This window comes from Balaenoptera ricei, chromosome X, assembly GCF_028023285.1.
Source record: "Balaenoptera ricei isolate mBalRic1 chromosome X, mBalRic1.hap2, whole genome shotgun sequence".
Lineage (NCBI taxonomy): Eukaryota > Metazoa > Chordata > Mammalia > Artiodactyla > Balaenopteridae > Balaenoptera > Balaenoptera ricei.
Genome location: NC_082660.1, coordinates 45,296,164 through 45,319,209, shown reverse-complemented (window position 1 = coordinate 45,319,209; position 23,046 = coordinate 45,296,164). Strand labels below are relative to the sequence as shown.

The following is a 23,046-nucleotide window of genomic DNA, read 5'->3' as shown; positions in this document are numbered from 1 at the left end:
TATATATCCAAAGTACTTGCATTGGGCAGTGTTTGGCACCCATAGTTAGGTGCTATATGTGTTACAGTTGTTATTATTTTTTTTTTTTATTAAAACAACTTCATTTCATTTCAAAGGACCTGTTTTTCACTGTTGCCTTTAACAGTAAATGATTGGAGTTGCTAAGAAGTAAGTGGACATTTAGAGGGCTAGCTAGCAAATCTAAAGACATCTGTCTCAATAGCCCTACCTCTTTAGAATATTCCCAGTAGCCAAGTTCCATCACATTCACTCATTTTGAGTTCCATTAAGAAAATCAGTTACATCAGTTAGAGAATCCCCAATTTCTGGACTGTGGTCAAGGAAGACAAATCTCATGTGAGAGATGTAGGGTCAGTTTAGTAATGAATAAAAAAAATCTGTGATTAAGTAGCTAAATTGTAACTATTTTCAGTTTCTCAAAAGAAAGACGCAGCTAGCAATTATTTAAGTTTTCTGCAGCTTCCCATTTATTCCTATATTCAACTCCCATTCCCCTCCGCTTTACCATTGGCTTAAGCTCATATATGAGGCCTCAATGGACCTACCTAATGAGTTTTGATCAATGGTGTGCTGGAAAATGTTTAACAACCAGCTCTCTGGGGGGATGAAAGCCCTGATTTATTCCTGGTGTAAACCCTTTCATCATGGCCTATTTCAAGCTACTGATATAATGTCATTGAATGCAGAGTTGGGAATTATAGGCATAATCAGCTTACCTAAACTGGTATGAATTGGCTCCAGCACACCACTGGTTTTAATGGATGGATGCAGAAGAATAAAACAAACTACTTGGTTTTGTTGTTGTTGTTGTGTATATATATCTACCCTCTTTTATCAGTTTTTTTCCTTCAAATATGTGGTCACTTTGCCCTTTGATGTGAAAGTGCTACAAAGGAGTTCAGACATCTCTGGAAACAGTAATACAGACTTTACTTTCATCATATATTTTTATCTGAGATACTTAAATGTTCTTTCTTTATGGGAATAAGTCAATGACTCTTATTTCCCTTTATTTTATGTGGAGAAAATAATGACCACTCATATCTGACAGCCTCCAAAGATGGCTTCTTTATTATGAATCCCAGTTCCACTGAATCCACCCAACTGGCTGGGTGTCCTCTCTTACAGCTAACAAGTTAGTTGTTAACACAATAGGACATCTACATGTGCCTCTCAAGAACATTAAGCCTTGTGCCCAGTGTAGAGGGGGCCTTCCCTCAGTGGCTGTTGATCACGCAGATAAAGTCTGCAGCCCAATGATAACAGCACTTCTTTCCTGCACCAGTGTCTATTTTCTTCTTCCCTTTGGCTAATTTCAGACGCTTCAAAGAAAGGTGTGTCATGAACAACTATTTTGGAATTGGACTAGATGCTAAAATTTCTCTGGAATTCAACACCAGAAGAGATGAACACCCAGGACAATACAAGTAAGGAAAAGAAACTCCCCTCCCTACATACAAACACACAATCACAATATACACATGTATTCCCACATCCCCTACCTCACAGACAAGAAACAGAAAGAGTCTGTCCTTTGTAAGTAAAACACATTAGTCCCAAGGTTAGACTAGTGGGATAGCTTGCCCCAAATATTGACCAGATCTGTGATGACGCTGCACTGGCATCCTGAACTTGGAGCTGCTTTCATAGTCTTGACCTGTGGACAGCTAACTGTGTTACTGTTACTGAAAACAGATTACATTGATTCAATTCAGCCAATTGCCTATCTTTGTTCTGTCTCCAAGAACTTGATGAGGTCCTAGTAGTGGTTTTAGGTCTGTTCTTGCTTGGCAAGGCTGCAAAGTATCAAAGATCGCCCTACTGGTTCTTAGTGTTCCTAACCGGGTTCCCCAGGACCTACTGATTTTACCCCATCTTGGTTGGTCTGCTTGGCACCTTCTGGTACTTTTGTACTACAGACATACCCTAAGGCAGCCTCAGAGTTCTTGTGGTAAATTGAAATTATGAGTAAAAAGAAGCACACCCTCCACCCATCATCACCATCCCTGCCCACCTGCCACCAGAACTTCTTTCTCAGAGCAGGCCTGGGCTGAGGAACAAGTACTTTATCAGATGTGTCTTGAAAATATTGCTTCCCAGTTGCTTGTCTTTTTTGTTATTATTGCTTGTCTTTTCATTTGTAATGGTCCCTTTTGAAATACAAAATTTTGAATTTTGATGAGTTCCAATTGATCAAGTTTTTTTTTTGTTTCTTTTTTGTTTTTTTTTTTTTTACGGACCATGCTTTTGATGCCATGTTTGAGAAATCTTTGCCTAACCCAAGATCTTAAAAATTTGCTGTTTTCTTCCAAAATTTTTGGTTTTGCTCTTACATTTAAGTCTATGATCTGTTTTGAGTTACTTTTTATGTATGGTATTAGGTAAGAATCTGAGTTCATCTTTTTGCACATGGATATCCATTTACCACAGCACCACTTTTTAAAACTATCCTTTCCCCCAATGAATTGTGTTGGCACCTTTGTTGAAAATCAATTGACCCTAAATGTAAGGGTTTTTTTCCTAGACTCTCACCTACATTCCATTGATCTATGTGTCTATCCTGTGCAAGCACCGCGCTGTCTTGATAACTGTAGCTTTATAGTAAGTTTTGAAATTGGGAGATGAAAGTCCTCCAACTTTGTTCTTTTTTCAGAATTGTTTTGGTTGTTCTAGGTATTTTGCATTTCCATATAACCAAACTCCAATTTTTAATAGATAAGGAAACTGAAGTGCCCAGAGAACTTATGGTTTAAAACAGAGTGCAAATAATTTTGTGCTATGTGCTAGCCTTCTTACATTTCAAAACCCATGCCCTGTGGTGGCTCATTTCTGTGGCTCTACTTTTTTTTTTTTTTTTTTTTTAATGGCTGTGTTGGGTCTTCGTTTCCGTGCGAGGGCTCTCCCTAGCTGCGGCAAGTGGGGGCCACTCTTCATCGCAGTGCGCGGGCCTCTCACCATCGCGGCCTCTCTTGTTGCTGAGCACAGGCTCCAGACGCGCAGGCTCAGTAGCTGTGGCTCACGGGCCTAGTCGCTCCGCAGCATGCGGGATCCTCCCAGACCAGGGCTCGAACCCGTGTCCCCTGCATTGGCAGGCAGATTCTCAACCACTGCGCCACCAGGGAAGCCCTGTGGCTCTACTTTAAAAGCTCACAGTAAACTCTATCCAGTCTTTCTAGTGATTGTTAAGTATCCTGCCTGTTTTTATCAGAGACTCTACAGTCAACAGGACCTTGTCCTTCCCACCTCCACCACAAGTCTCCGGATATCCTTGCCCGTCCCATATTCTCTCCACTGGTTCCTACTCTACAGTCTTCCTAGTAAGCTTATTTCTATTCTGTAGCACTGAGTTAAGTGTTTGATATACAGGTCTTGGAAATCTCTCCACTTTGCCAGAAAAGTTATGCTTCAAAGAAACTGCAATCTAAGAGTCACATGTTTCAAATGAAATTGATTCCAAGTGGCTGAAACCTTGAGCTCCCAGAGTGGCACTTGCCAGGGTAGCTGATGTGTACTAGCCAGTTATGCTCACAGCTTTTTATGAGCCTTACTTTCTAAATATAGCCTGTCTCTTCCAAGCCTGAACCAATATCAGAAGCAAGTAAAAGTGACAAATCAATGGGATGCTGATGCCTCAAGGAGACCCAGGAACCCATTTCAGCTGGTGTTCACATAAGGATACCAGTTACACTATCCTAGCATTCCCTCTTGTGTCCAGTTACCATTAAACATGACTCCTCTCTATAAGAAGGCACTTGACGAATAAGATGGTGTCTCCTCTTACTTTTCTTCATCCACTTATCTTTATATTATTCACCCTCTGACTACCTTTCTCTACCCTTATCTCCCTGTAGTAGCCGCCTTAAGAACAAGATGTGGTATGGCCTTCTGGGAAGCAAGGAACTTTTTCAGCGCTCTTACAGGAAACTGGAAGAACGAGTGCACCTGGAGGTTAGTGGAAAAGAGGGTGATCCTTCCTGGGCATGAAGAAAGGAAATATCATGACCTTGGGAATCAACTTTCCACTATATCCTTAGTTCTTCCCAAGCTTTAACTCTGATCCTCACTCATTGCTCATGGGAGGAAAGCATGAAGATAGATTTCCATTTTATGGATAAGAAAATAATAGCATGAAGAGAAGACAGAGCCCTTCCCCCATCTCTGTAAATGGCCCTTCACATTGGTATCTGAAGAGCCAGCCAATAAGGGCTACTCTTTTCTTTCAGTGTGACGGAGAAGCCATCTCCTTGCCAAACCTGCAAGGCATTGTAGTGCTCAACATTACCAGCTATGCTGGAGGCGTCAACTTTTGGGGAAGCAGCACAGCTACCACAGTGAGTATGGAACAAGGAACAGGGAGGAAGAAAGGCTTGACCCCTCTAAAGTCTATCAGAAAGGAGAGTTGAATTGACTGGAGTGTAGGGGAAGAGGAGATGGGCTGGGGACCTTTATTGGCAGCAGCTGTATGATGAGGTTTTTTTGTTTTTTTTTTTTTTTTTAAGGCAATTACCACCCCAGAGCACAAGAATCAACCAAAAACCTCAGGATCAGATAAATTCTTCGGTGTTGCTTGGACTTTGAATTTTCCATTCCTCACATTTGAAAGATCCTTGAAAGGTTACCTAGGCCATGCCCTTTTCTCTAAGGAGGTCTGTCAATAAAATCTCCTGAGAAATTGGCCATGAATCCTTTCATCTGAGCTCACCCAAGAAGGCCATGAGACCAGTGGGACTGGCCTTGGGGATTTATGATGCTAGATTGGACAGGGAGAGAACCAGTTAAGAGTTGTGATCTCAAAAGGGACTGAGTTTTTATCTCAGTGCCCTTTTCCCAAGTTGGCTTCCTGACCTCATTCTTCTCCTTTTAATAATGTAGTAGTTTCTCCACTCTTCATGAGCTAGAAAAATTCTCACCAGGAGCTTTCAAAGCATACCTGCTTGTGATAGGCAAGGTGTGGTTTCTCAAGGGTGAGATGTGTGACACAGTTCTTCCTCCTCAGGAATATGAGGCTCCTGCGATAGATGATGGGAAGCTAGAGGTAGTGGCAATCTTTGGTTCTGTACAGATGGCAATGTCCCGTATCATCAACCTGCATCATCATCGCATCGCCCAGGTAGGCACGGGCCTGGTGGGCACCAGAAAGGGTTTGAGCTCTGTGGCTTCAATCCAGGATGTGAGGTAGTCTCAGGAATTAACCAGGTATAAGAATGACAGGGTGGAGAGAGCAGGTTATCTGGTGGGAAGCAAGGTGCTGGCTGAAGTTGGAAACAGAGGTGGTAGGGACCAAAGGAGCAAAAAGCCCATAGCAAACATGTGTTTCCTCCCTGGGACAATCGGATTCACATTTTTGCCAGTCCTGTTCAGATACACATTTAGGCTATGACTGTGAGATTATCAGATTGGTCTACAGTCGTTACCTCATTTTTCTCCCCCATTCTCCCTCCTCCTCTTCTCTGGCAGTGCCGTGAGGTGATGATAACCATCGATGGTGAAGAAGGTATCCCAGTGCAGGTGGATGGGGAGGCCTGGGTTCAGAGGCCAGGCCTTATCAAGATTAGATACAAGAACACTGCCCAGATGCTGACAAGAGATCGGGTAAGAAGGGAAAGGCTCATCTGGGGCTCCTATGTTGTCTCATCTACAGCTATCACTTGAGTACTGAATACTTCCAGTCAGGCAGAATTCCTTAAAGGGAGGTCTGCATGATACTTATCTCAGAGTCACCTTGGGTGCTTGTTAGAAATGCACATTCCTGGGCCCCACACAGGCCCACTGCATCAGAATGGAGACGGGTATTTCCTGGGAACTTGCATTTGCAGACAAGCTCCCTGAGACACTCTGATATACATAGACACTTGCAAAGCACTGTCCAAGAGAGTGAGACAAGAAGCTCCCTTCTGTAGTTTTCAAAAAAGTTGTACTCCTCCCTCCACTGCACAGAGTTAAAGGCCTCAGGTGGTTACGGAGAAATCTGCTCCCTCAACAAGAGATTCTTCATTGAATATGGTCTTTAGGTTCCTCTAAGGCGTCTTAAAATACTGCATTCACAAATATCACTCACCTCAGCTACACCACCTAAAGCTAGAAAGGAGCCATTATTAATCAGATGCTCAATGCTTAGAGGCTTTCTTCCACTCTGGCCTGTGGACAGTCCATAGACACAGCAATAGAGAAGGGATGGGATGTCTAGTTTATAAACTACCTACTTTGTGTTGGGCACTTTACATATATTCTCTCAAGTAGGTCCTCTCAACAATCCTGTGAGGTAGATACACTTATTCCCATTTTATAGGTGAGGAAAATGAGGACCATAGAGGTTAAATACTTTGCTAAACTGACACAACTAGTCAATGACAGAAGCACAATTCAAAATTAAACGAGATATGTCTAGCTCTAAGATCCATCAGAATATATTGCCTAGATTTGGCAAAGAAGGGAGCTGAAAAGGGCTCCACTTTCTTATTGATCATGATACCTACCTATAGGAGCTTCTGGAAGGCAGACATCTGTCTGATTCAAGTATGTTGTTCCAAGACTTGGCATGGTAACAGCAACAACGACAACAACAAAAACAACAAAAACTAAAACTGCTTAGTATGAAAGAGACATTGAATAGAATGTTGGACAGATGTATGGGTGTGGAGATTGGGTGTATGGGGGAATGGATGAGGCCCTCTTTCCCCTTTCCCCACAGTACCCACAAATATCAGACTCACAGACAGATCTGTCACATGCCGTCTTAGCTACAGCAATCTTTAGGCTCTGCCACTGTCTTTATCGCCAGGACTTTGAGAACTCAATGAAAATGTGGGAGTGCAAGCATTCTGAAATCCAGGCTGCCTCTCAACCCCAGCTGGACTCCCAGGAATCTCAAGATAGCCTCTCTGATGAGGAGTATGCCCAGATGCAGCACTTAGCTCAGCTTGCAGAAAACCTCATCAGCAGGTAAGTGGACTGGCCCAGATACAGGGCTGGGAATCCCAAGAAGAGATAGGGAGAAGAAGCCAACTTGTATCTATTGGCTACTGGAGAGCCTGGCCTCAGAAAGGAGTCTTGCTCAGAGCTCTGAAGATTGACAGGGACCCTGACATTCTACGTAGGAAATAGCCTTTGTGGTCAGCAGTAAGCCAGCTTGGACCTCTCTCATTAGGCCCAGAGATAAGTTTTGATCTCCTCTTGCTGCCCCAGACCCAACAGGACTAAAAACGTTTATCCTTGCCCTTAAATATCAGGAGGGCCTTAGAGTTTCTGGAGTCAGCTCCTTCCTCTATTCTAGCCTCCCACTCTCCCAAAGCACCCAGTATCTAATTCTGGCGAGACAAGGATGGACAAAAGTGAATACCTAGAGAAGAGTAGAAACATTTTCTGGCATAGGTGGCTCCCTAGAAATGAGAAGAAATAACAGGAGAGAGTAAAGAATACAATTTACCCTTAATCCCAACCCTCACCAGCTCCTCAGGCCAGACATCCTTCAGAACTCTAGACTCATTTATCTGTCCTTGCCTTATTACAGACTTACTGGCCTGAGCAAGGTCCACCAGCATGTGTCTGTCCTCATGGATTCTGTGAATGCCAGTGCTAACATCCTGAATGATATATTTTACAACAAAGACGGTAGCAATGATGCAGGTGCAGCTTCCTGCATTCCCATTGAGGTAAGTGGGGAAGGGGCAGATGAAGGAAAGGAGTCAAACCAAATAAGAAAGGGAAGGAAGGGGACCTGGAGGCTGGGTAGAGAAACTGGGCAAATGACATGGCAGGAAACTGATGGATAGAGTAGTGAGGGAGGCAGATATTGCTTGACTTGTTACAGGTCCAGAGTGGTTACTGGGAGAATCCCATAGCAGATTTCATCAGCCTGATAGCTATCTACCACACTGGCCTCAAGGAGAAATAGCCTGAGAATGGAGAGGAACTTGGCTTAGGCCCTTCCTCATTCCAACTGGATCCCTATATGACCTGTTAAGGTGACATTTGTCATTGAAACTTGTGCTCCAGGCTGCCTTGGTTTTCCTCTTGAAGGGAAGGTCTAGATTCTTGATGTTAAATGTGCCATCCTGTGACTTTACCCACTGGCAGAAGATTTTTAAGTGATGCTTTTAAAAAGTAACTTTAGTGCTAGGCAAACAATACAAAAGGGCCACATACAGGGTCAGGGCCTCCTAAAATGTAGGTTACCTGTTTATTCGGGGCCGGATCTTAGTTGGGAGAGGCCTGGAGCTCCAGGCCTGGCGTTTCAAGAAGACAGATGGTTAGGCCTAACTTCGTGTACCATGGGAAAGGTGGCTTCAGCCTAATGGCAACAAGTGGCCTCAAACTTACTATCTGGTTTGCATATTCCCTGTTTCCCTATACCCATAGCACTCAATCAGTGATGCCAAATGCCAAGTTGTGCTGTGCCACAGCATACAACACACCAATACAGCTGTACTGGTAGTTGATAGCTGGCATCAGTTTTGACTGGTTGGTGCCCATGCTGAACTACTAGTTGTGCTATATTGTGAATATTACTTTTTCACTTATAGCCACATCCTACTAGCCTGCTCCTACCTTCCCACAGAGAAGCCAGCTGCATGCTTACTAACCAACAACTCCTCTGTCTTTGTCCTTTCCCTTCCTTTCTTTTCCTTTCTTCTCCTCTCAGACTCTAACCAGAAATGACGCAGTAGATGTTACATTTAGTCTTAAAGGGCTCTACGATGACACCAAAGCTTTCCTGGATGAAAACTTGGTGAGTGGATGGGGTTGGAACAGGGAGGGCAAAGTACCCCATCTGAATTTGGTCACAGCCTGTGCTTGGTTCTAGGGCATTGGAAGACATGTAGGAGCATTTTGGCCAGGTGCTTACCTGGCAGTCCCTGCTGTGTCATCTTCACCCAGAGTTGTCATTGATCGTGTCACTTTATAAGTTATGCGAATCCATAGGGACTACAATATCCTTGAAGAAAAGCCTGTCTCCTTTGGCAAATGTCTCCTGGGTCCAGACCAGGCCAAACAAAAGCAACGTTTTCTCATCATACCTAATATAGTTTCAGTAGAAAAGGGTGAGCTCTTTTGAGCTGCTCTGCATCTCCCAAGTTTCCACATACGTCTCTCACCATGTGGAAAGACAGTAAGGAATAGTGGGAAAAGTTGGGGGTCTCTGAGTTCAAATCCCAAATCTGCCAATTACTAGCTATATTAGTTTTCTAAGGCTGCTGTAACAAAGTACTAAAACCTGGGTGACTTAGGACAACAGAACTTTATTGTCTCACAGTTCTGTAGGCTAGAAGCCTGAAATCAAGGTGTCAGCAGGGCCATGTTCCTTCTGAAACCTGTTGGGAAATCCTTCCTTGCCTCTTCCTAGCTTCCGGTGACTTGCTGGCAATCTTTGCTGTGTTCCTTGGCTTGTAGATGCATTACTCCAATCCTCCATATTCACATGGTGCTCTCCCTGTGTCTCTCTGTCTTCCCATGGCCATCTCCTTAAAGGATACCAGTCTTACCGGATCAGGGCCCACCCTACTCCAGAGTCCAGACCAGACCAATGATCTCATCTTAATAATTACATGTGCAATGACCCTATTTCCAAATAATTGAGGTACTGAGGATTAGGATTTCAAGATATCTTTTTGGAGGGGACACAAATGAATCCATAACAGTAGGTATGTGAGGTAACTTCACCTCTCTGGGTCTCAGTTTCCCTACCTACAAAATAGGAATTAAAATCTCTACCTGTCCAGGTTGTTGTGAGGATTAAACAAACTACTGTATATTATGTGCCTAGCTCTTCCTAGCAGCTTGACAGATGGTAGATTTTATTAGTGTTAGGGAAAATGGACTGAGGCTCAGTTTTTGAGCTACAGGAAGAGTTGCTGTTTCTCATAATGCAAAGCCCATAGGCACACCTGGTGAGTGTGCTTTAATGAGTCAACTGATCATGACCACTCCACTTTGAGGTCTGCTGCTAAGGCCCCTAGGAAGGTACTGTTCTTGCCTCTCATCTAATTAAGATTTATTTGAAGAGGGGCCTCTGAGTTGATTTTTGCAAGAAGTGCAGCCACTTCCCCTTTTCCATTTGCACATCTAATTGGCACACTGCACAGGTGGAAGAGTGGTTAAGGCAGTCAGGCCAGGCTGTCCCAGCATCTGAGCCCCAGGCTAGAGTCTTTCAGCCTTCAGCGACAGCACCAGAAGTACCTTCTATATATAGGCAGAGCTCAATGGAATTGCCAATTTTGGCAGCAGGAAATATGGGAGCTTGGCCTCTTATTGCCACTCAGGCTTTCTTGAGGCTCATGGGCTCATGAAAATTGGTTTGTGCCAGCCAACAACCCAAATTGAGCACATATCACACTTAATATAGAACCTGGTAAGGACACCCCCACACATACACACATCCAAATGAGACCTGGGTGCAAACGGCCGCTAAGAATGACCATGTATCTCCAGAAAGGCCATATCATAGAGGTGGCATGGATGTAAGGCTTATTTCATTTTTTAAAATTTATTTTTATTTTATTTATTTATTTTGGCTGCATTGGGTCTTCATTGCTGCATGCGGGCTTTCTCTAGTTGTGGTGAGTGGGGGCTACTCTTCATTACGGTGCACAGGCTTCTCATTGCGGTGGCTTCTCTTCTTGTGGAGCACGGGCTCTAGGCATGCAGGCTTCAGTAGTTGCAGCATGCAGCCTCAGTAGTTGTGGCACACAGGCTTAGTTGCTCCGCGGCTTGTGGGATCTTCCCGGACCAGGGCTCAAACCCGTGTCCCCTGCATTGGCAGGCGGATTCTTAACCACTGCGCCACCGGGGAAGTCCAGGCTTATTTCATTTGAATGTTGTTATTCCTCCCCTTGAAGGAGGAGAACAGTCAGTGTTGGGAGAGGGATGTAGCCTTTTGATGAAGAAAATCCCACCGAGTAACTCCCACTTCCCTTATGTGGCAAACTGGCTTAGTGATATGTTAGAACAGAAACCAGGAAGTGATCAACGAAGTCCCCTGAGTCAGTTTGCACATTTATCTCAGAGAAGAGTCCTGAACAAGGTCTCTATTGAAGCCAGAAGGACAAGAGAACAGAGCATAAGATTCAGGCCCAACCGTATGCTATTTTTCAGAGCCCGAGTCTCTAGGTGCCAAATAGGAAGTCATTAGGAAGCCATTTTATTCCTCTCCTATTATGATTAGGAATCATTTTCTAAGACCCCAATTCCTCTTTCTTCTCTGTGGCTTTGGGTTTGACTATCAAATCCCTTTTGAGCACTGCTGGTAAGTATGCCCCTAAGAATCCCTGCCCCTTTCCCCCTTACCTTGAAGTGATGGCCATTTCTTCTTGACACCACTGTTCCCCATCCCACCACCATGTGCACACACGTGTCCTGTGCATCTGGGCTACTCCGTACTGTCCTAAATCATTCGTTGTAAAGCAAAAGCAAGAGATTATTTGTCAACATGATTTGTTCCCCTCTCATATCCCATCCTGATTGGTCATAACCTCCAATCCCATCCCTCGCTCATTCACCTGCCACCCATTTGTGACAGTCGGCAGGGTTCCACTTAAGGCTGGCCCATGCACAGCAAGAAGCCACATAAGTGCCAGATTGAAAGTAAAGCACATGCCAGAGAGGAGAGATGAAGCCAAATTAGGTGGGCTGGAAAGCATGTCAGAGCTGATGATATCAGCATGCATCTGTTCTCCCAGCTCACTATTTAATGGAACATGAACTATCTCACTTATGTTATTGGTTTAGAACTTGGTTCTTCTGAGTTGGAAATGGTCCCAGAATAATCTATTTTAACTCTCCCATGGAGCATACAGAGTTCATCCTGTGGGTGCTGGGGGTTACTAGGGAATGCTTGAGCTTTGTTTCCTAAACCCATGGGACAAGCCATCATTCACTAAGAGTGAATAGCTAGAGGCTAAAAGCACAGCCTGGGGAGGCAGACCCTCTTTGCCAGGAAGGGAAAATTTGAGCCAATCTCTCACTAGCCCTCCCCTTGCTTCACAAAGCAGCCTTTAAATTATGGTAACTGTGTAATAAAGATTCCCCCCACCCCAGCATCTGGCCACCCCACATACCCTTTCTGGGATGGTGTGGTATAGAGGGTAGGCTACAGAGTTGAATAGATCTGGGTTTCTGTCTAGTCATGTGATCTTGAGCACTAAACTTCTTTGAGTCTGTTTTCCCACCTATAAAATAAGAACAGTAGTACTTTGTAAGGTATTATCAAGCTATTGGGAAGATGGAATGAAACTGTATGCACAGTGCCTGGCATATAGTATTTGCTCAAAAATTGGTAGCTATTATTAGGGGGACACTTAGGTGTCTCCAGGGGCTTGAGGGTCAAGGGTAGGACCCTTATCCTGGACCCTAAGCTGTAGGGGTACAACTCAGTGTTAATTGATACTGGTCAAAGGGCCTCTCTGCTTGCCAAACTGTGATCATGCCAAGCCCTAAGGAAAGCATCACTGTCTGGTTGTCTCCTGGATCTCCCTATTGGGAAAGTAAAGAGCTGGCTATACTTTCCACCGACACCATGGGCCAAAGGAGATATAAGTTGGCACCCTGTGGTCTCATGGCCACTAGCAGGGACTGGGAGTTGGGGAGAAGGCAAGAGTCTATGAAGGTAGGGTGCTAGGCATTGGATACTCACTCTTTTTCCTGTCTTCACCAGCTGAGAAATGCTGAGTATGAGGCCACACTGCAAACTTCCCTGGATGCCATGAATAAGGAGTTTGAAAAGCTATCTGAGATTGACTGGATGAATTCAATCCTTTCTCCAGAGGTATGTGACCTGTGGATTGGGAAATAAAGGGGAAGAGGAATTCTTCCTTGGTGCTTTGCCTTCCAGTGTGGGCCAGGACACAGTGACTGATGTAGCATAGGGAGGCCAGTAGTGGCTTTCAGCTTGAGTTTAATGGAGACTCCTCCTCCCATCTCCTCACCATAAGTATACAGGACAAGGCAGAAGGCACACTGAAAAACTAGATGACCATGAGAACATAACCAGAAAGAAGAATCACTCTGTAGCAGAAGATTGGGAAAGAATAAGCAAGAATGGTCTTTTTCTGTGCTGTTCTCCTGGCTGCAATTCCCCTCCCCTGCTCAGTACCTGCTGCTGGGACTGAATTTCGTCTGGTACATACCATTATGGCCAATACCACGTGTTTACAGCCAACATCTGTTCTAAATGGTTGGTGCCCAGGCCATACTTGTGGTTAAATCTACCAAATATCACCTCTCCTTGCTGCTTTCTGTCCCTCCCACTCTGGGAGGAAAGTAGGCTATCTCAATGCTTTCCCCTAGCAGGTGTGTGGCTTAAAAGAAAATCAAGCGTGGCAGCTGTGACTATAATATAGCTGTGGGGATGTCATCATTTTTTGACAATTCTGAGTGCTCTCCTGAGATTGAAAAATAGTCCCATTTCATAAATCAAATGACTCAAAGCTGTCCACCTATCACCAGGTAAATTACACTTTTTATGGTCTGACAGGGTTTTGCTTTAAATTTCTCCACCATGGAACTGCTCATTTCAACCTGTAGGAATCCTTGGTTCTCCTATTCATTATACCTGTTTTCTGGCTTCATACACCAGTTATATGCATGTGAGCAAGCCATACAAGCATGTTTGGACTAGTGCAGCAATTGGCCTACCATTTAAGAGAAAAAGCCATAGGCAAATTCAGGTCTTAAAGGATTTAATAACTTTCTCATATGCCTTTGCTGCTCTTAACCAGTAGCCCCCTGGGGAAGAAAAACATGCTGTTATGCAGAAAAGGAAGCAAACTCTTGTAGCACCCCCTTCCTACTCAGTTCAGCTATCTTGCACCAAGCTCCTGACCTAGGCAAACAGACTGGATATTGAGAGAAATGAAACAAACAGTCCATGCTCTGAGGTCTCAATATGGGAGTCTGCCTGGCCTGGGCATAATCTCTTTTCTGGACTTCAGCATTTCCATAAAGATGAAGAAGTGAGGCTCTAAAGAAGGGCAGAGTAGATTGAAAGAAAGACAGGAAGATGTTGCTCATTCACTTGATACCAAACTTGCTCACCTTAAGGCCACAGAAGACGCAGATCCACTTTGGTGGGGAAAAGCAGAAGGAGAGTCAATTATTCATTGGACTTTCCAAAGCTTTGGTTCCGAGGGAAGGTCCTGTGCCCTTCCTTTAGGTTTCTTCTGAAAGGCAATTCAGAAGAGCATTTATTAATATGAGATCATTTATTAAAGCATTTAGCAAAGTACCTGGCACAGAGTAGGATCTTGGTAAAGATCAGATGCCTTCTAGGGCACAGGACTAGTGAGTAGGGGTATCTCCCATACCTGGACAGACAGCAGATCTGCCTGCTTCTTGCAGCCATCCTTGTTCACCACCTTGCCAGGCCTCTAGGAATTGTTTCTGACTATTAGGCAACTAACATTTTGACCTTGCTCTTGTTGTGGTTTGCCAGGAAAAGTCTTCAGACACTGACAGTAGAAGCCTCAGATTGAAAGTTAAGTTCCCCAAATTGGGGAAGAAGAAGCCAGAAGAGGAAGACAAACCTAAATCAGGCCAAGGCATCCAGGGTTTTATTGGTAAGTTTCTCCCACAGGCATCGAGGTCATAAAGAATTCCCCAGCAGCCTGGGTACTTCCCAAAGACCTGAAGCTCACCTTAGAAATGTACATGGGTACGGTGGTGATGGAGGAGGTGGCCAGTTGGGAGCCAACCTTAGGGGATGCCAAGCAGTCTCTTGGACAAGGTGTGAGTTAGAAAGTGATATGGAGGGAATTCCCTGGCTGTCCAGTGGTTAGGACTCCACGCTTCCACTGCAGGGGTCACGGGTTCGATCACTGGTTGGGGAACTAAGATCCCGCATGCCGTGCGGTACAGCCAAAAAAAAAAAAAAAAAAAAAAAAAAGCTCCTTAAAAAAAAAAGAAAGTGATATGGACACTGACAGGGAGAGAACCTGAGAGGCAACCTTGCTTTGTGATCTCTGTGTTATAAACAGCTGAAGAGAAAAATGAGAACAGCCAGTTACCTTTCTGCTTGACCCATTCCTTTCCTCGGTGGATAAAGTATGGCAAAACAGTCATATTTCGATCTCTTTCCCAGTCAAACACAACTACAAGCTTTTGGTCCTGCTCCAGAAAGCAGTATTTTTTTTTGCATTATTATTTTTTTTAACATCTTTATTGGAGTATAATTGCTTTACAATGGTGTGTTAGTTTCTGCTTTATAACAAAGTGAATCAGTTATACATATACATATGTTCCCATATCTCTTCCCTCTTGCATCTCCCTACCTCCCACCCTCCCTATCCCACCCCTCTAGGTGGTCACAGAGCACAGAGCTGATCTCCCTGTGCTATGCGGTTGCTTCCCACTAGCTATCTATTTTACGTTTGGTAGTGTATATATGTCCATGCCACTCTCTCACTTTGTCACATCTTACCCTTCCCCCTCCCCATATCCTCAAGTCCATTCTCTAGTAGATCTGTGTCTTTATTCCCATCTTGCCACTAGGTTCTACATGACCTTTTTTTTTTTTTCCTTAGATTCCGTATACATGTATTAGCATACTGTATTTGTTTTTCTCTTTCTGACTTACTTCACTCTGTATGACAGACTCTAACTCCATCCACCTCACTACAAATAACTCCATTTCGTTTCTTTTTATGGCTGAGTAATATTCCATTGTATATATGTGCAGTATTATTTGAGATGGGTTGGGGGTGTCAGTGCTGGGCACCTACAGGGTCAGGAACAGGTTCCACGACCTATCTAAACACTCTTATTCTTTGTTATAGTAAATCCCTGGAAATGCAAAATTTGTTTCATTATTTGAATTTTGGTTCCACCCCTTCTTCAGAATTGGACTTAAATGTTCTTGATATGTCAGTGGGGCTCAAAAGAAGGTTCCCTTAGAATTGTCGGTTATGCCAATTCTGATGTCATTTGTCTCTCCTAAATTCTGAGCCTAGATGACCTGGAAGCTTGAGAGAGATGACCATAGTGGACATGGGGGGGGGGGAAGGGATGGAGGGTGACGGTTTGTTTTGTTTTTTTGAGGAACTGAGACTTCATACAGATGCCAAGAGAGAATCTCCTGGACCAAGTTGTGTTTGGTCCAACTGGTTTGAGTCCCTAAGAATCTGCCAGTTGGGAGACCCACGGTGTTTGAGAGTCTTTCTGAAGACTCTGAAAGGGTCAATAGCAGCTTCATGGATTATCAGGTTCTGAGAACTCATCCCATTTGTGTTTGGCTTGCATGGCATCAGCTGGTTTTCTAAGATGGTTTAAAAATGGTTGCTACAATAGGAACAAACCAGTCTGTCTCCTAAAGGACTCTTTGTTTGCTCTCTTTAGCGTCCATACATTTAGGCATCTGGCAATGTGCTAACCTCATTATTTCTATACTTGCTTTTTTTTCTATAAAGGAAATTTGTGGCACCGCAGACATCGTGAAGATGAAGCAAACAATGATGATCCTCCAACACCATCAGGATCTCAACTATAACCCTTGAAAGCTGGAAGGAGAACTCACAACATTTAGGATTCTACTAAAAACTCTTGAAACCTCAATACAGGCTAGACTAAATTATTTCAGAACAAACATGAGCACCACCAAGAAAGATCCTCCAATTCTTTACACTAATACATTTTTTTCCTGGACTCAATCAGGTCTCCTTAGAGGTTTACATTTTCTCATTGGCCAAAGATTCTTGTTCCGAGTTGTCTTGTTCAGTTCTCCTTCTCTTCGTGCATCTTGAGCAACTACAGTATTTAATTGAACTAAGCTTTTTGTGAATGGCCTGGGATCTACAAAGGATTCAAGGGAGTTCACCTTTTCAGGGAGTTGGGGAATGTTTTTCTCTGACTGGCAGAGAAACTGTTGATGCTAGGGAATGAATGAAAGCAATACTCTCAGGGAGATGAGGAGAGGGGTCAGGACAGCCAGGCTTGGTGGTGTTTCTCCCCCAATCCCTGCCAATTGCAACTTGTGACTTCAGGCGGTCTCTCCTAGTAGGCTTATTAAGATGAGAACTAGGTCCTGGGGGCTTGTCCACTTGCCTCTTACAGTGACCATGTGAAATCTTTTCTTGTGGTGACTGCTCTCTCTGCAAACCCTTTCTGTTTTTCCATGTGCGCATGTATGTCTTTGCACATGTCCAGGTGGTGCTCTGGTGGCTGGGTGGGCCCATTGGTTGGAACTCACCCCTATGGCAACCATACAGGCTCCCCTCCTACTGCCTTGATCCTAGCCTGCATGCCTCCATGGAGTGTTTGCCTGCATTCTTGCTGGATTTTTTAACTAAATGTTTTGCTGCTGTGCTGCAGTATAGTTATGTATAGAGACATATAAAGATGTATATATATAAATATATATATATATATTTTTAAGAACTGAAAATACAACTCGACCTCTAAATGACCCTATAATTTATTGTGCTAACCCAGGAATCCCTCCCCACCCTGATCCCATCCTCCACCCCCATTACCCTACACACACATATGCCTCTACCAACTGCCCTAGTTCTTGGTGGAGCTTCTAATCTTTTGGTGCATTTTCAGTGTCTTAGAAGTGGCTGGGATCTACCTATGGCCCAGCTGATTCTGACGCCCCCTTAAAATTCTGAGCCAGGCCACAGAAAGGGGAACAAAAACACCAATGCCCTAGAGAAGGGGGCTAAGCTGGCATGCTGCCTTTTTCGCTCTATCTGTCCTGGACTCTACATCAGCAACTGCCCCAACCTGTGCTGTCCCCTTCCCCAATAAACACTATATGGAGCAACCAGGCCTTGAGCTCTGTGACTCAGATGTCTGAGCTAGGGACTGCCTGACAATCAAGTCACAGCCTAGGCCCTTCCCCACAAGCTCCACCTTGGCCTGCATCTTCTGGGCAGGCTGTTGGTTAAGTCCCCAAATCACTTTTGAATCTCCCTTCTTGCTCCTTTCCCTTGAGTACAGAGGGACATTCAAAGTGACCAGAAAATACATGGGCCTGGGAAAATGGAGGCTAAAAGCTTCTGCTTCTCCCATGGTTCTTCTTCCAAATTTCTCATGAAAACAAACCAGGCCAAAATTGCTCCAGATCCCAATTAGCATTTTTTTGAATGCCTGCGCCCAGTCAGGCAAATCTAATCAAACTCCAGTATTTCTCCAGTGGTTCTCTCATGTCCGCCTTGTATCCCCACCCACCCTCAACTCATACCTTTGAGTAAGTGTCCCTTCCCACTTATCAAGAGAAAGCCGGGAAACTGGCCTCTCCCCACTTCTCAGACAAACTTAGCGTGCTCAATTACCTGACTCAGTCCAATCGCTGGTTTATCGAGGTGCACAATCCAACTCTAAGCACTGGTTCTCAACTCTGGAACTCCACCAGCCTAGCCCACTTAAACCAGCCACCTGTGTTCCACCTCTGCAGGGGTGAGGAGAAAAATACTAACAAGGGGATAGTCCCCAGACGTCTGATTGCTGTGCCAAACAAACAAAAAAGTCCTAGCTCTACAACTAGGGAAGAAAGTTAATGGGAAAACATTTAAAACTTATTTAAGCATCAGAATATGTTAACTTACTGTGTGTATTTAAGTGGGGAATGTGCTGTTGCTGTGTCTTTGGCTTTCTCCGCATTACTCTTTCTTCCCAGGAGGAGGTATTAGATCAAATCAATAAGGTCACCGTTGCAGCCCAACTTGGCTCCTCCGTGGCTGCACACATTAACAGCTGCACACACGCTCACTCACAGAGTTGGGAACCAAGTTGCATTTTTTTCAGAAGAGCCTTTTTCAAAATGAAAAATTTCCAAATGAGCAAATTTAAGGAAACAAAGGGAAGTCCTGGGAGAGGGTAGCTTTTACTTGGCAGTGCCTAAGCAGGGCTGTGTCTTGTAATTATTTTTATCACCAATGACAGTAAACTGTAATAGTACTCCATCTCTTGTGTTTACTTTGCTGACTTACTATCCGTCTTTGTATGTTGTAATGCTACTGTTGCTCTGTTGTACCATCTGGATTCCCTTTCACCCACCCTATCCTCCCACCCTGAATCAGAATGATATTGAATGAAACCACTAAGATTGGAGGCTGGAGTCAACTCCTGGAGCAGAATTGATAGGGGATGAGGCCCAGGAGCAGGTGTGGCTTGCTAAATCCCTTGGTTACCTCCTAAACTGCTTAGTTACCAGTTGTTTCCCAAAACAAGGAAGACAGCTTTGCTGAGCACCTGTTCTTGCACATACTAGCTTGAAAACAAAGCAAGAAGTGGTGATCTCTTTCTCAAGGGAGATGGCCCATCCTCTGGAAGCATAAGCTCCTTTCAGGACTTCATGGTTAACTACTTGCAGTAATATAATTGTTCAGGTGGTGGGACCAGACACCAAATATCCATCTCGATTATGTTCAAAGTTGACATCAAGAGCCAAAGTTCTGGAGTTTGGTTGCATCTTTGGAGCACTTTCTGAGGGACTGATTGAATGGGCAATTCCTAGCAAGAAGAACAGTGGGGAAGGAGAATGCCAGTGGAGTTGGACTGCCATCAACTGCTTTTGGTGTCAATACTACAGGACGTCAGCAGCTATCAGTCACCTCACCGGAAAAGGGCCTGTGTTGTGTCCAAAGGGGCAAGGGAAGAATAAGGAAGACATCTTCAATTTAATAAATTAGGTTAAAGTTGATCAGAAGAAACAGTTGGGGTTAATGTCATCTTCCCTCAGGACACAAGTAGAAGAATTTTAGTTTCATAAGAAGTAGAAACTAATACCAAAGCAACCAAACCCATTAGCACCATTCCATCCTGTAAAGGACCTTGATCGGCTTTATGGTTTGTGGAATTGCATTTGTCTACCTGTCTGCTAATCTTTAATCTATGTTTTTTTGTTTATTTGTTTTGTTTCCTCAGAGGCCCCTGCAAGTAAGCAGCAGGGCCAGGGGCTGATTGGGGGAGGAAACTGGGGTAGTTATGGGGTAACAGAAAAAAGCAGAAAGAAAAGGTCCACAAAGTGTGCCTATTCCTCCTCCCCACAAAATGGAACACCAGTCTTCAAAGTTAATAAAGTTTTGCTTCTTAAAGTATTTTAATAAATGGATAAATATAATCAACACCAGTGTCTCATCATTTACCTCAGCATGGGAGGAGTTGAATGGTGGTGGAAATGGGGAGTGGGCTTGGGTTGTCATCCAAGCTCTAAACAAGCCACATGCATGTAGGGATGGCAGGTGGCGAGGGGTGGGGAACAGCAGCAGCACAAACCAAGACTCTCCATCAGGGTGATCATAACACTAAAAGGGCTGCCACAAAAAGTTCTAAAACCTAAAACAACTCAGGACAATCCTATGGGGGAATACCTGCCACTGTATTTGTTTTAGAAGCCAACTCTCTGCAGGATCCAGATTCCAATGAAATGAACTAGTTACAGGGGAGGTGAACTGAGGTAGAGTACAGCCCAGATTGCTAACTAGATGCATAAATGCAAAAAGTACCTCGAAAAACTTTCGACAATACAATCTGCTCCCCTAAACCATACATCACATACTCCTCTCCCCTCCATAAAGGTTGAAGTGGGAAGGAGTGTTCTGTTCAGATGCAAAATTGGCTAGGCCTGGGATCGAAAGTGGTTCAATTTCTGCCCTACTAACAGTGACCTTGGGGGAACCAGTTATTTGTCACATTTAATAGGGAGGCAACTGAGGCTGTACTAGACCAGGATTCCCCAAAATGCTACACCAGTGTGAGAACTCAGATACTCTAAATCCTTGACTTTCCAATACGAAAAACTGTCTCTTACTTAGAGACAAAACAGTTGTGACCTTCAGGACCACAGTCTACCTCCATAAAAACAACATTCTTATGCTTTATGAGAGAAACAGCCCTATTGCTGAGGAGCTATCACCAGGGTGGGCCCTGTAATTCCTGCTAAGAAGTTTAGACTACATCCTATAAAGCTAGTAAAGTACCATCAGAATTGAATTTGTCTGTTTTTTAAATTACCATACGATAAAATTGCTTTTTTTTCCTTTTGGTGTGTAATTCAATGAATTTTAACACATGTAGATATTCATGTAACCACCACCACTACCAGGATACAGAAGTTTCCACTACCCCATTAATCTCCTTTATATCATTCCTATATAGCTACACCTTAACCCTATCTCTAATCACTGATCTATTTTTCCATCCTTATAGTTTAAGGAATGAATGTCATACAATATGTAACCTTTTGAGGCAAGCTTCTTTAACTCAGCATAATGCCTTTCAGATTCTTCTTTTGTTTGGTGATCAACAGTTTGTTCCGTTTTATTGCTGAATAGCATTCCATTGTATTGATCTACCAGTTTGTTTGTCCATTTAGCCATTGAAGGACCTTTAAGTTGTTTCCAGTTTTTGGCAGTTATGAATAAAGCTGTTATAAACATTCATATCCAGGTTATTGTATCCACTTCTCTAGGATAAATACCCAAGAGTGTTATTGCTGGATTATATGGTAGAATCATGTTTAACTTGATAAGAAACTTCCAAATTATTTTCCATAGTGGCTGTACCACTTTGCATCCAAACCAGCAATGCTTGAAAGTTCCATTTGCTCCACATCTTCACCAGCTCTTGGAATTCAGTAATTTTCATTTTAGCCATTCTAATAGGTGTTTAGTGATACCTCATCATAGTTTTTCCCTAATAGCTAGTGATGTTGAACACCTTTATATGTGCTTATTTGTCATACTTAAATCCTCTTTGGTAAAATGGTTGCAAATTCTTTTCTCTCTTTTGTAATTGTGTTTTTCATTTACTTATTGTTGAGTTTTCAGAATTCTTTAAATATCCTGGATCCAAGTTCTTTGTCAGATATATGATTTACAAATATCTTCTGCCAGTCCATAGTTTGTCTTTTCATTCTCTCAACAATATCTTTCAGAGGAAAAGTTTTCCATTTTATTTATTTATTTTTTAGGCCACACCATGCAGCATGCAGGATCTTAGTTCCCCAACCAGGGATCGAACCCATGCCCCCTGTACTGGGAGTGTGGAGTCTTAACCACTGGACTGCCAGGGAAGTCCCTAGTTTTACATTTTTATAAAAAGAACAATCCATCATTTTTTTTCTTCTATGGACTGTGCTTTTATGCATTATATCTAAAAATTCTTTCTCCAACTCAGTGGTTCTTAACCAGGGGGGACTCTGTCCCCAGGAACATTGGGCAATGTCTGGATACATTTTTGGTTGTCATGACTTGCAGGGCATGGTGTTACTGGTCTCTCATGGGTAAAGGCTGGGGATACTACTATATATCCTACAATGCACAGCAAAGTTTCCATGACAAAGAATTATCAGGCCCAAAATGTCAATGGTGCTGTTGCTCAGAGACCCCGATTTAACCCTATGTCACAAAGATTTTCTTTTACATTGATTTCTAAAGGTTTTATAGTTTTATGTTTTAATTTTAGATCTATGACTCATTTTGAGTTAATTTTTGTATAATGAATAAGATTTAGGTGAAGGTTCATTCTTTAGCATATGGATATCCAACTGTTCCAACATCATGTATTATAGCAAAAAGACTGCTTTTATCACTGAATTTTTTGCACCTTTCTCAAAAATCAAACAGCCATAATTGTGTGGGTCTAATTCTGAACTCTCTACTCTGTTACATTGTTCTGTCTCTCTCTTCCCCAATAACCACACCATATTCATTACTTTGTAAGCTTTATAACAAATTTTCAAATTGGATGGTGTGATTCTTTCAACTTTATTCTTTTTCAAAATTGTCTTAGCTATTCTAGTTCATTTGCCCATAAAATTTGAGAATCAGTTTGTCTGTATCTACAAAAAAAAATCCTGCTGGGATTTTGACTGGTATTGAGTTCAATCTACAGACCAATTCAGAAGTGACATCTTTACTCAGTTGACACTTCCATTCCATGAATACCTTGTTTCTCAATTTGCATGATTTCTTTTATCAGCATTTTGTAGTTTCCGCCACATAGATTTTGTAGATGTTTTATCAGATTTATACCTAAGCATTTCACTTTGGGGACCTACTATAAACGGTATTTAAAGTTTTAATTTCCTTGTAC

At 43.2% G+C, this 23,046-nt stretch overlaps 1 protein-coding gene across 1 annotated transcript in view; it reads left to right on the top strand.

The window, feature by feature from the left end:
• The window catches only part of DGKK (diacylglycerol kinase kappa), a 164,259-nt gene extending 147,764 nt beyond the window's left edge, over nt 1–16,495 (top strand). The window contains 11 exon segments of the mRNA XM_059911228.1: nt 1,341–1,448; nt 3,873–3,969; nt 4,245–4,352; nt 5,018–5,131; nt 5,479–5,613; nt 6,803–6,963; nt 7,532–7,673; nt 8,663–8,749; nt 12,671–12,781; nt 14,447–14,570; nt 16,416–16,495. Coding sequence (XP_059767211.1) covers nt 1,341–1,448; nt 3,873–3,969; nt 4,245–4,352; nt 5,018–5,131; nt 5,479–5,613; nt 6,803–6,963; nt 7,532–7,673; nt 8,663–8,749; nt 12,671–12,781; nt 14,447–14,570; nt 16,416–16,495 — 1,267 coding nt within the window.
• The last annotated feature ends 6,551 nt before the right edge of the window (nt 16,496–23,046 follow it).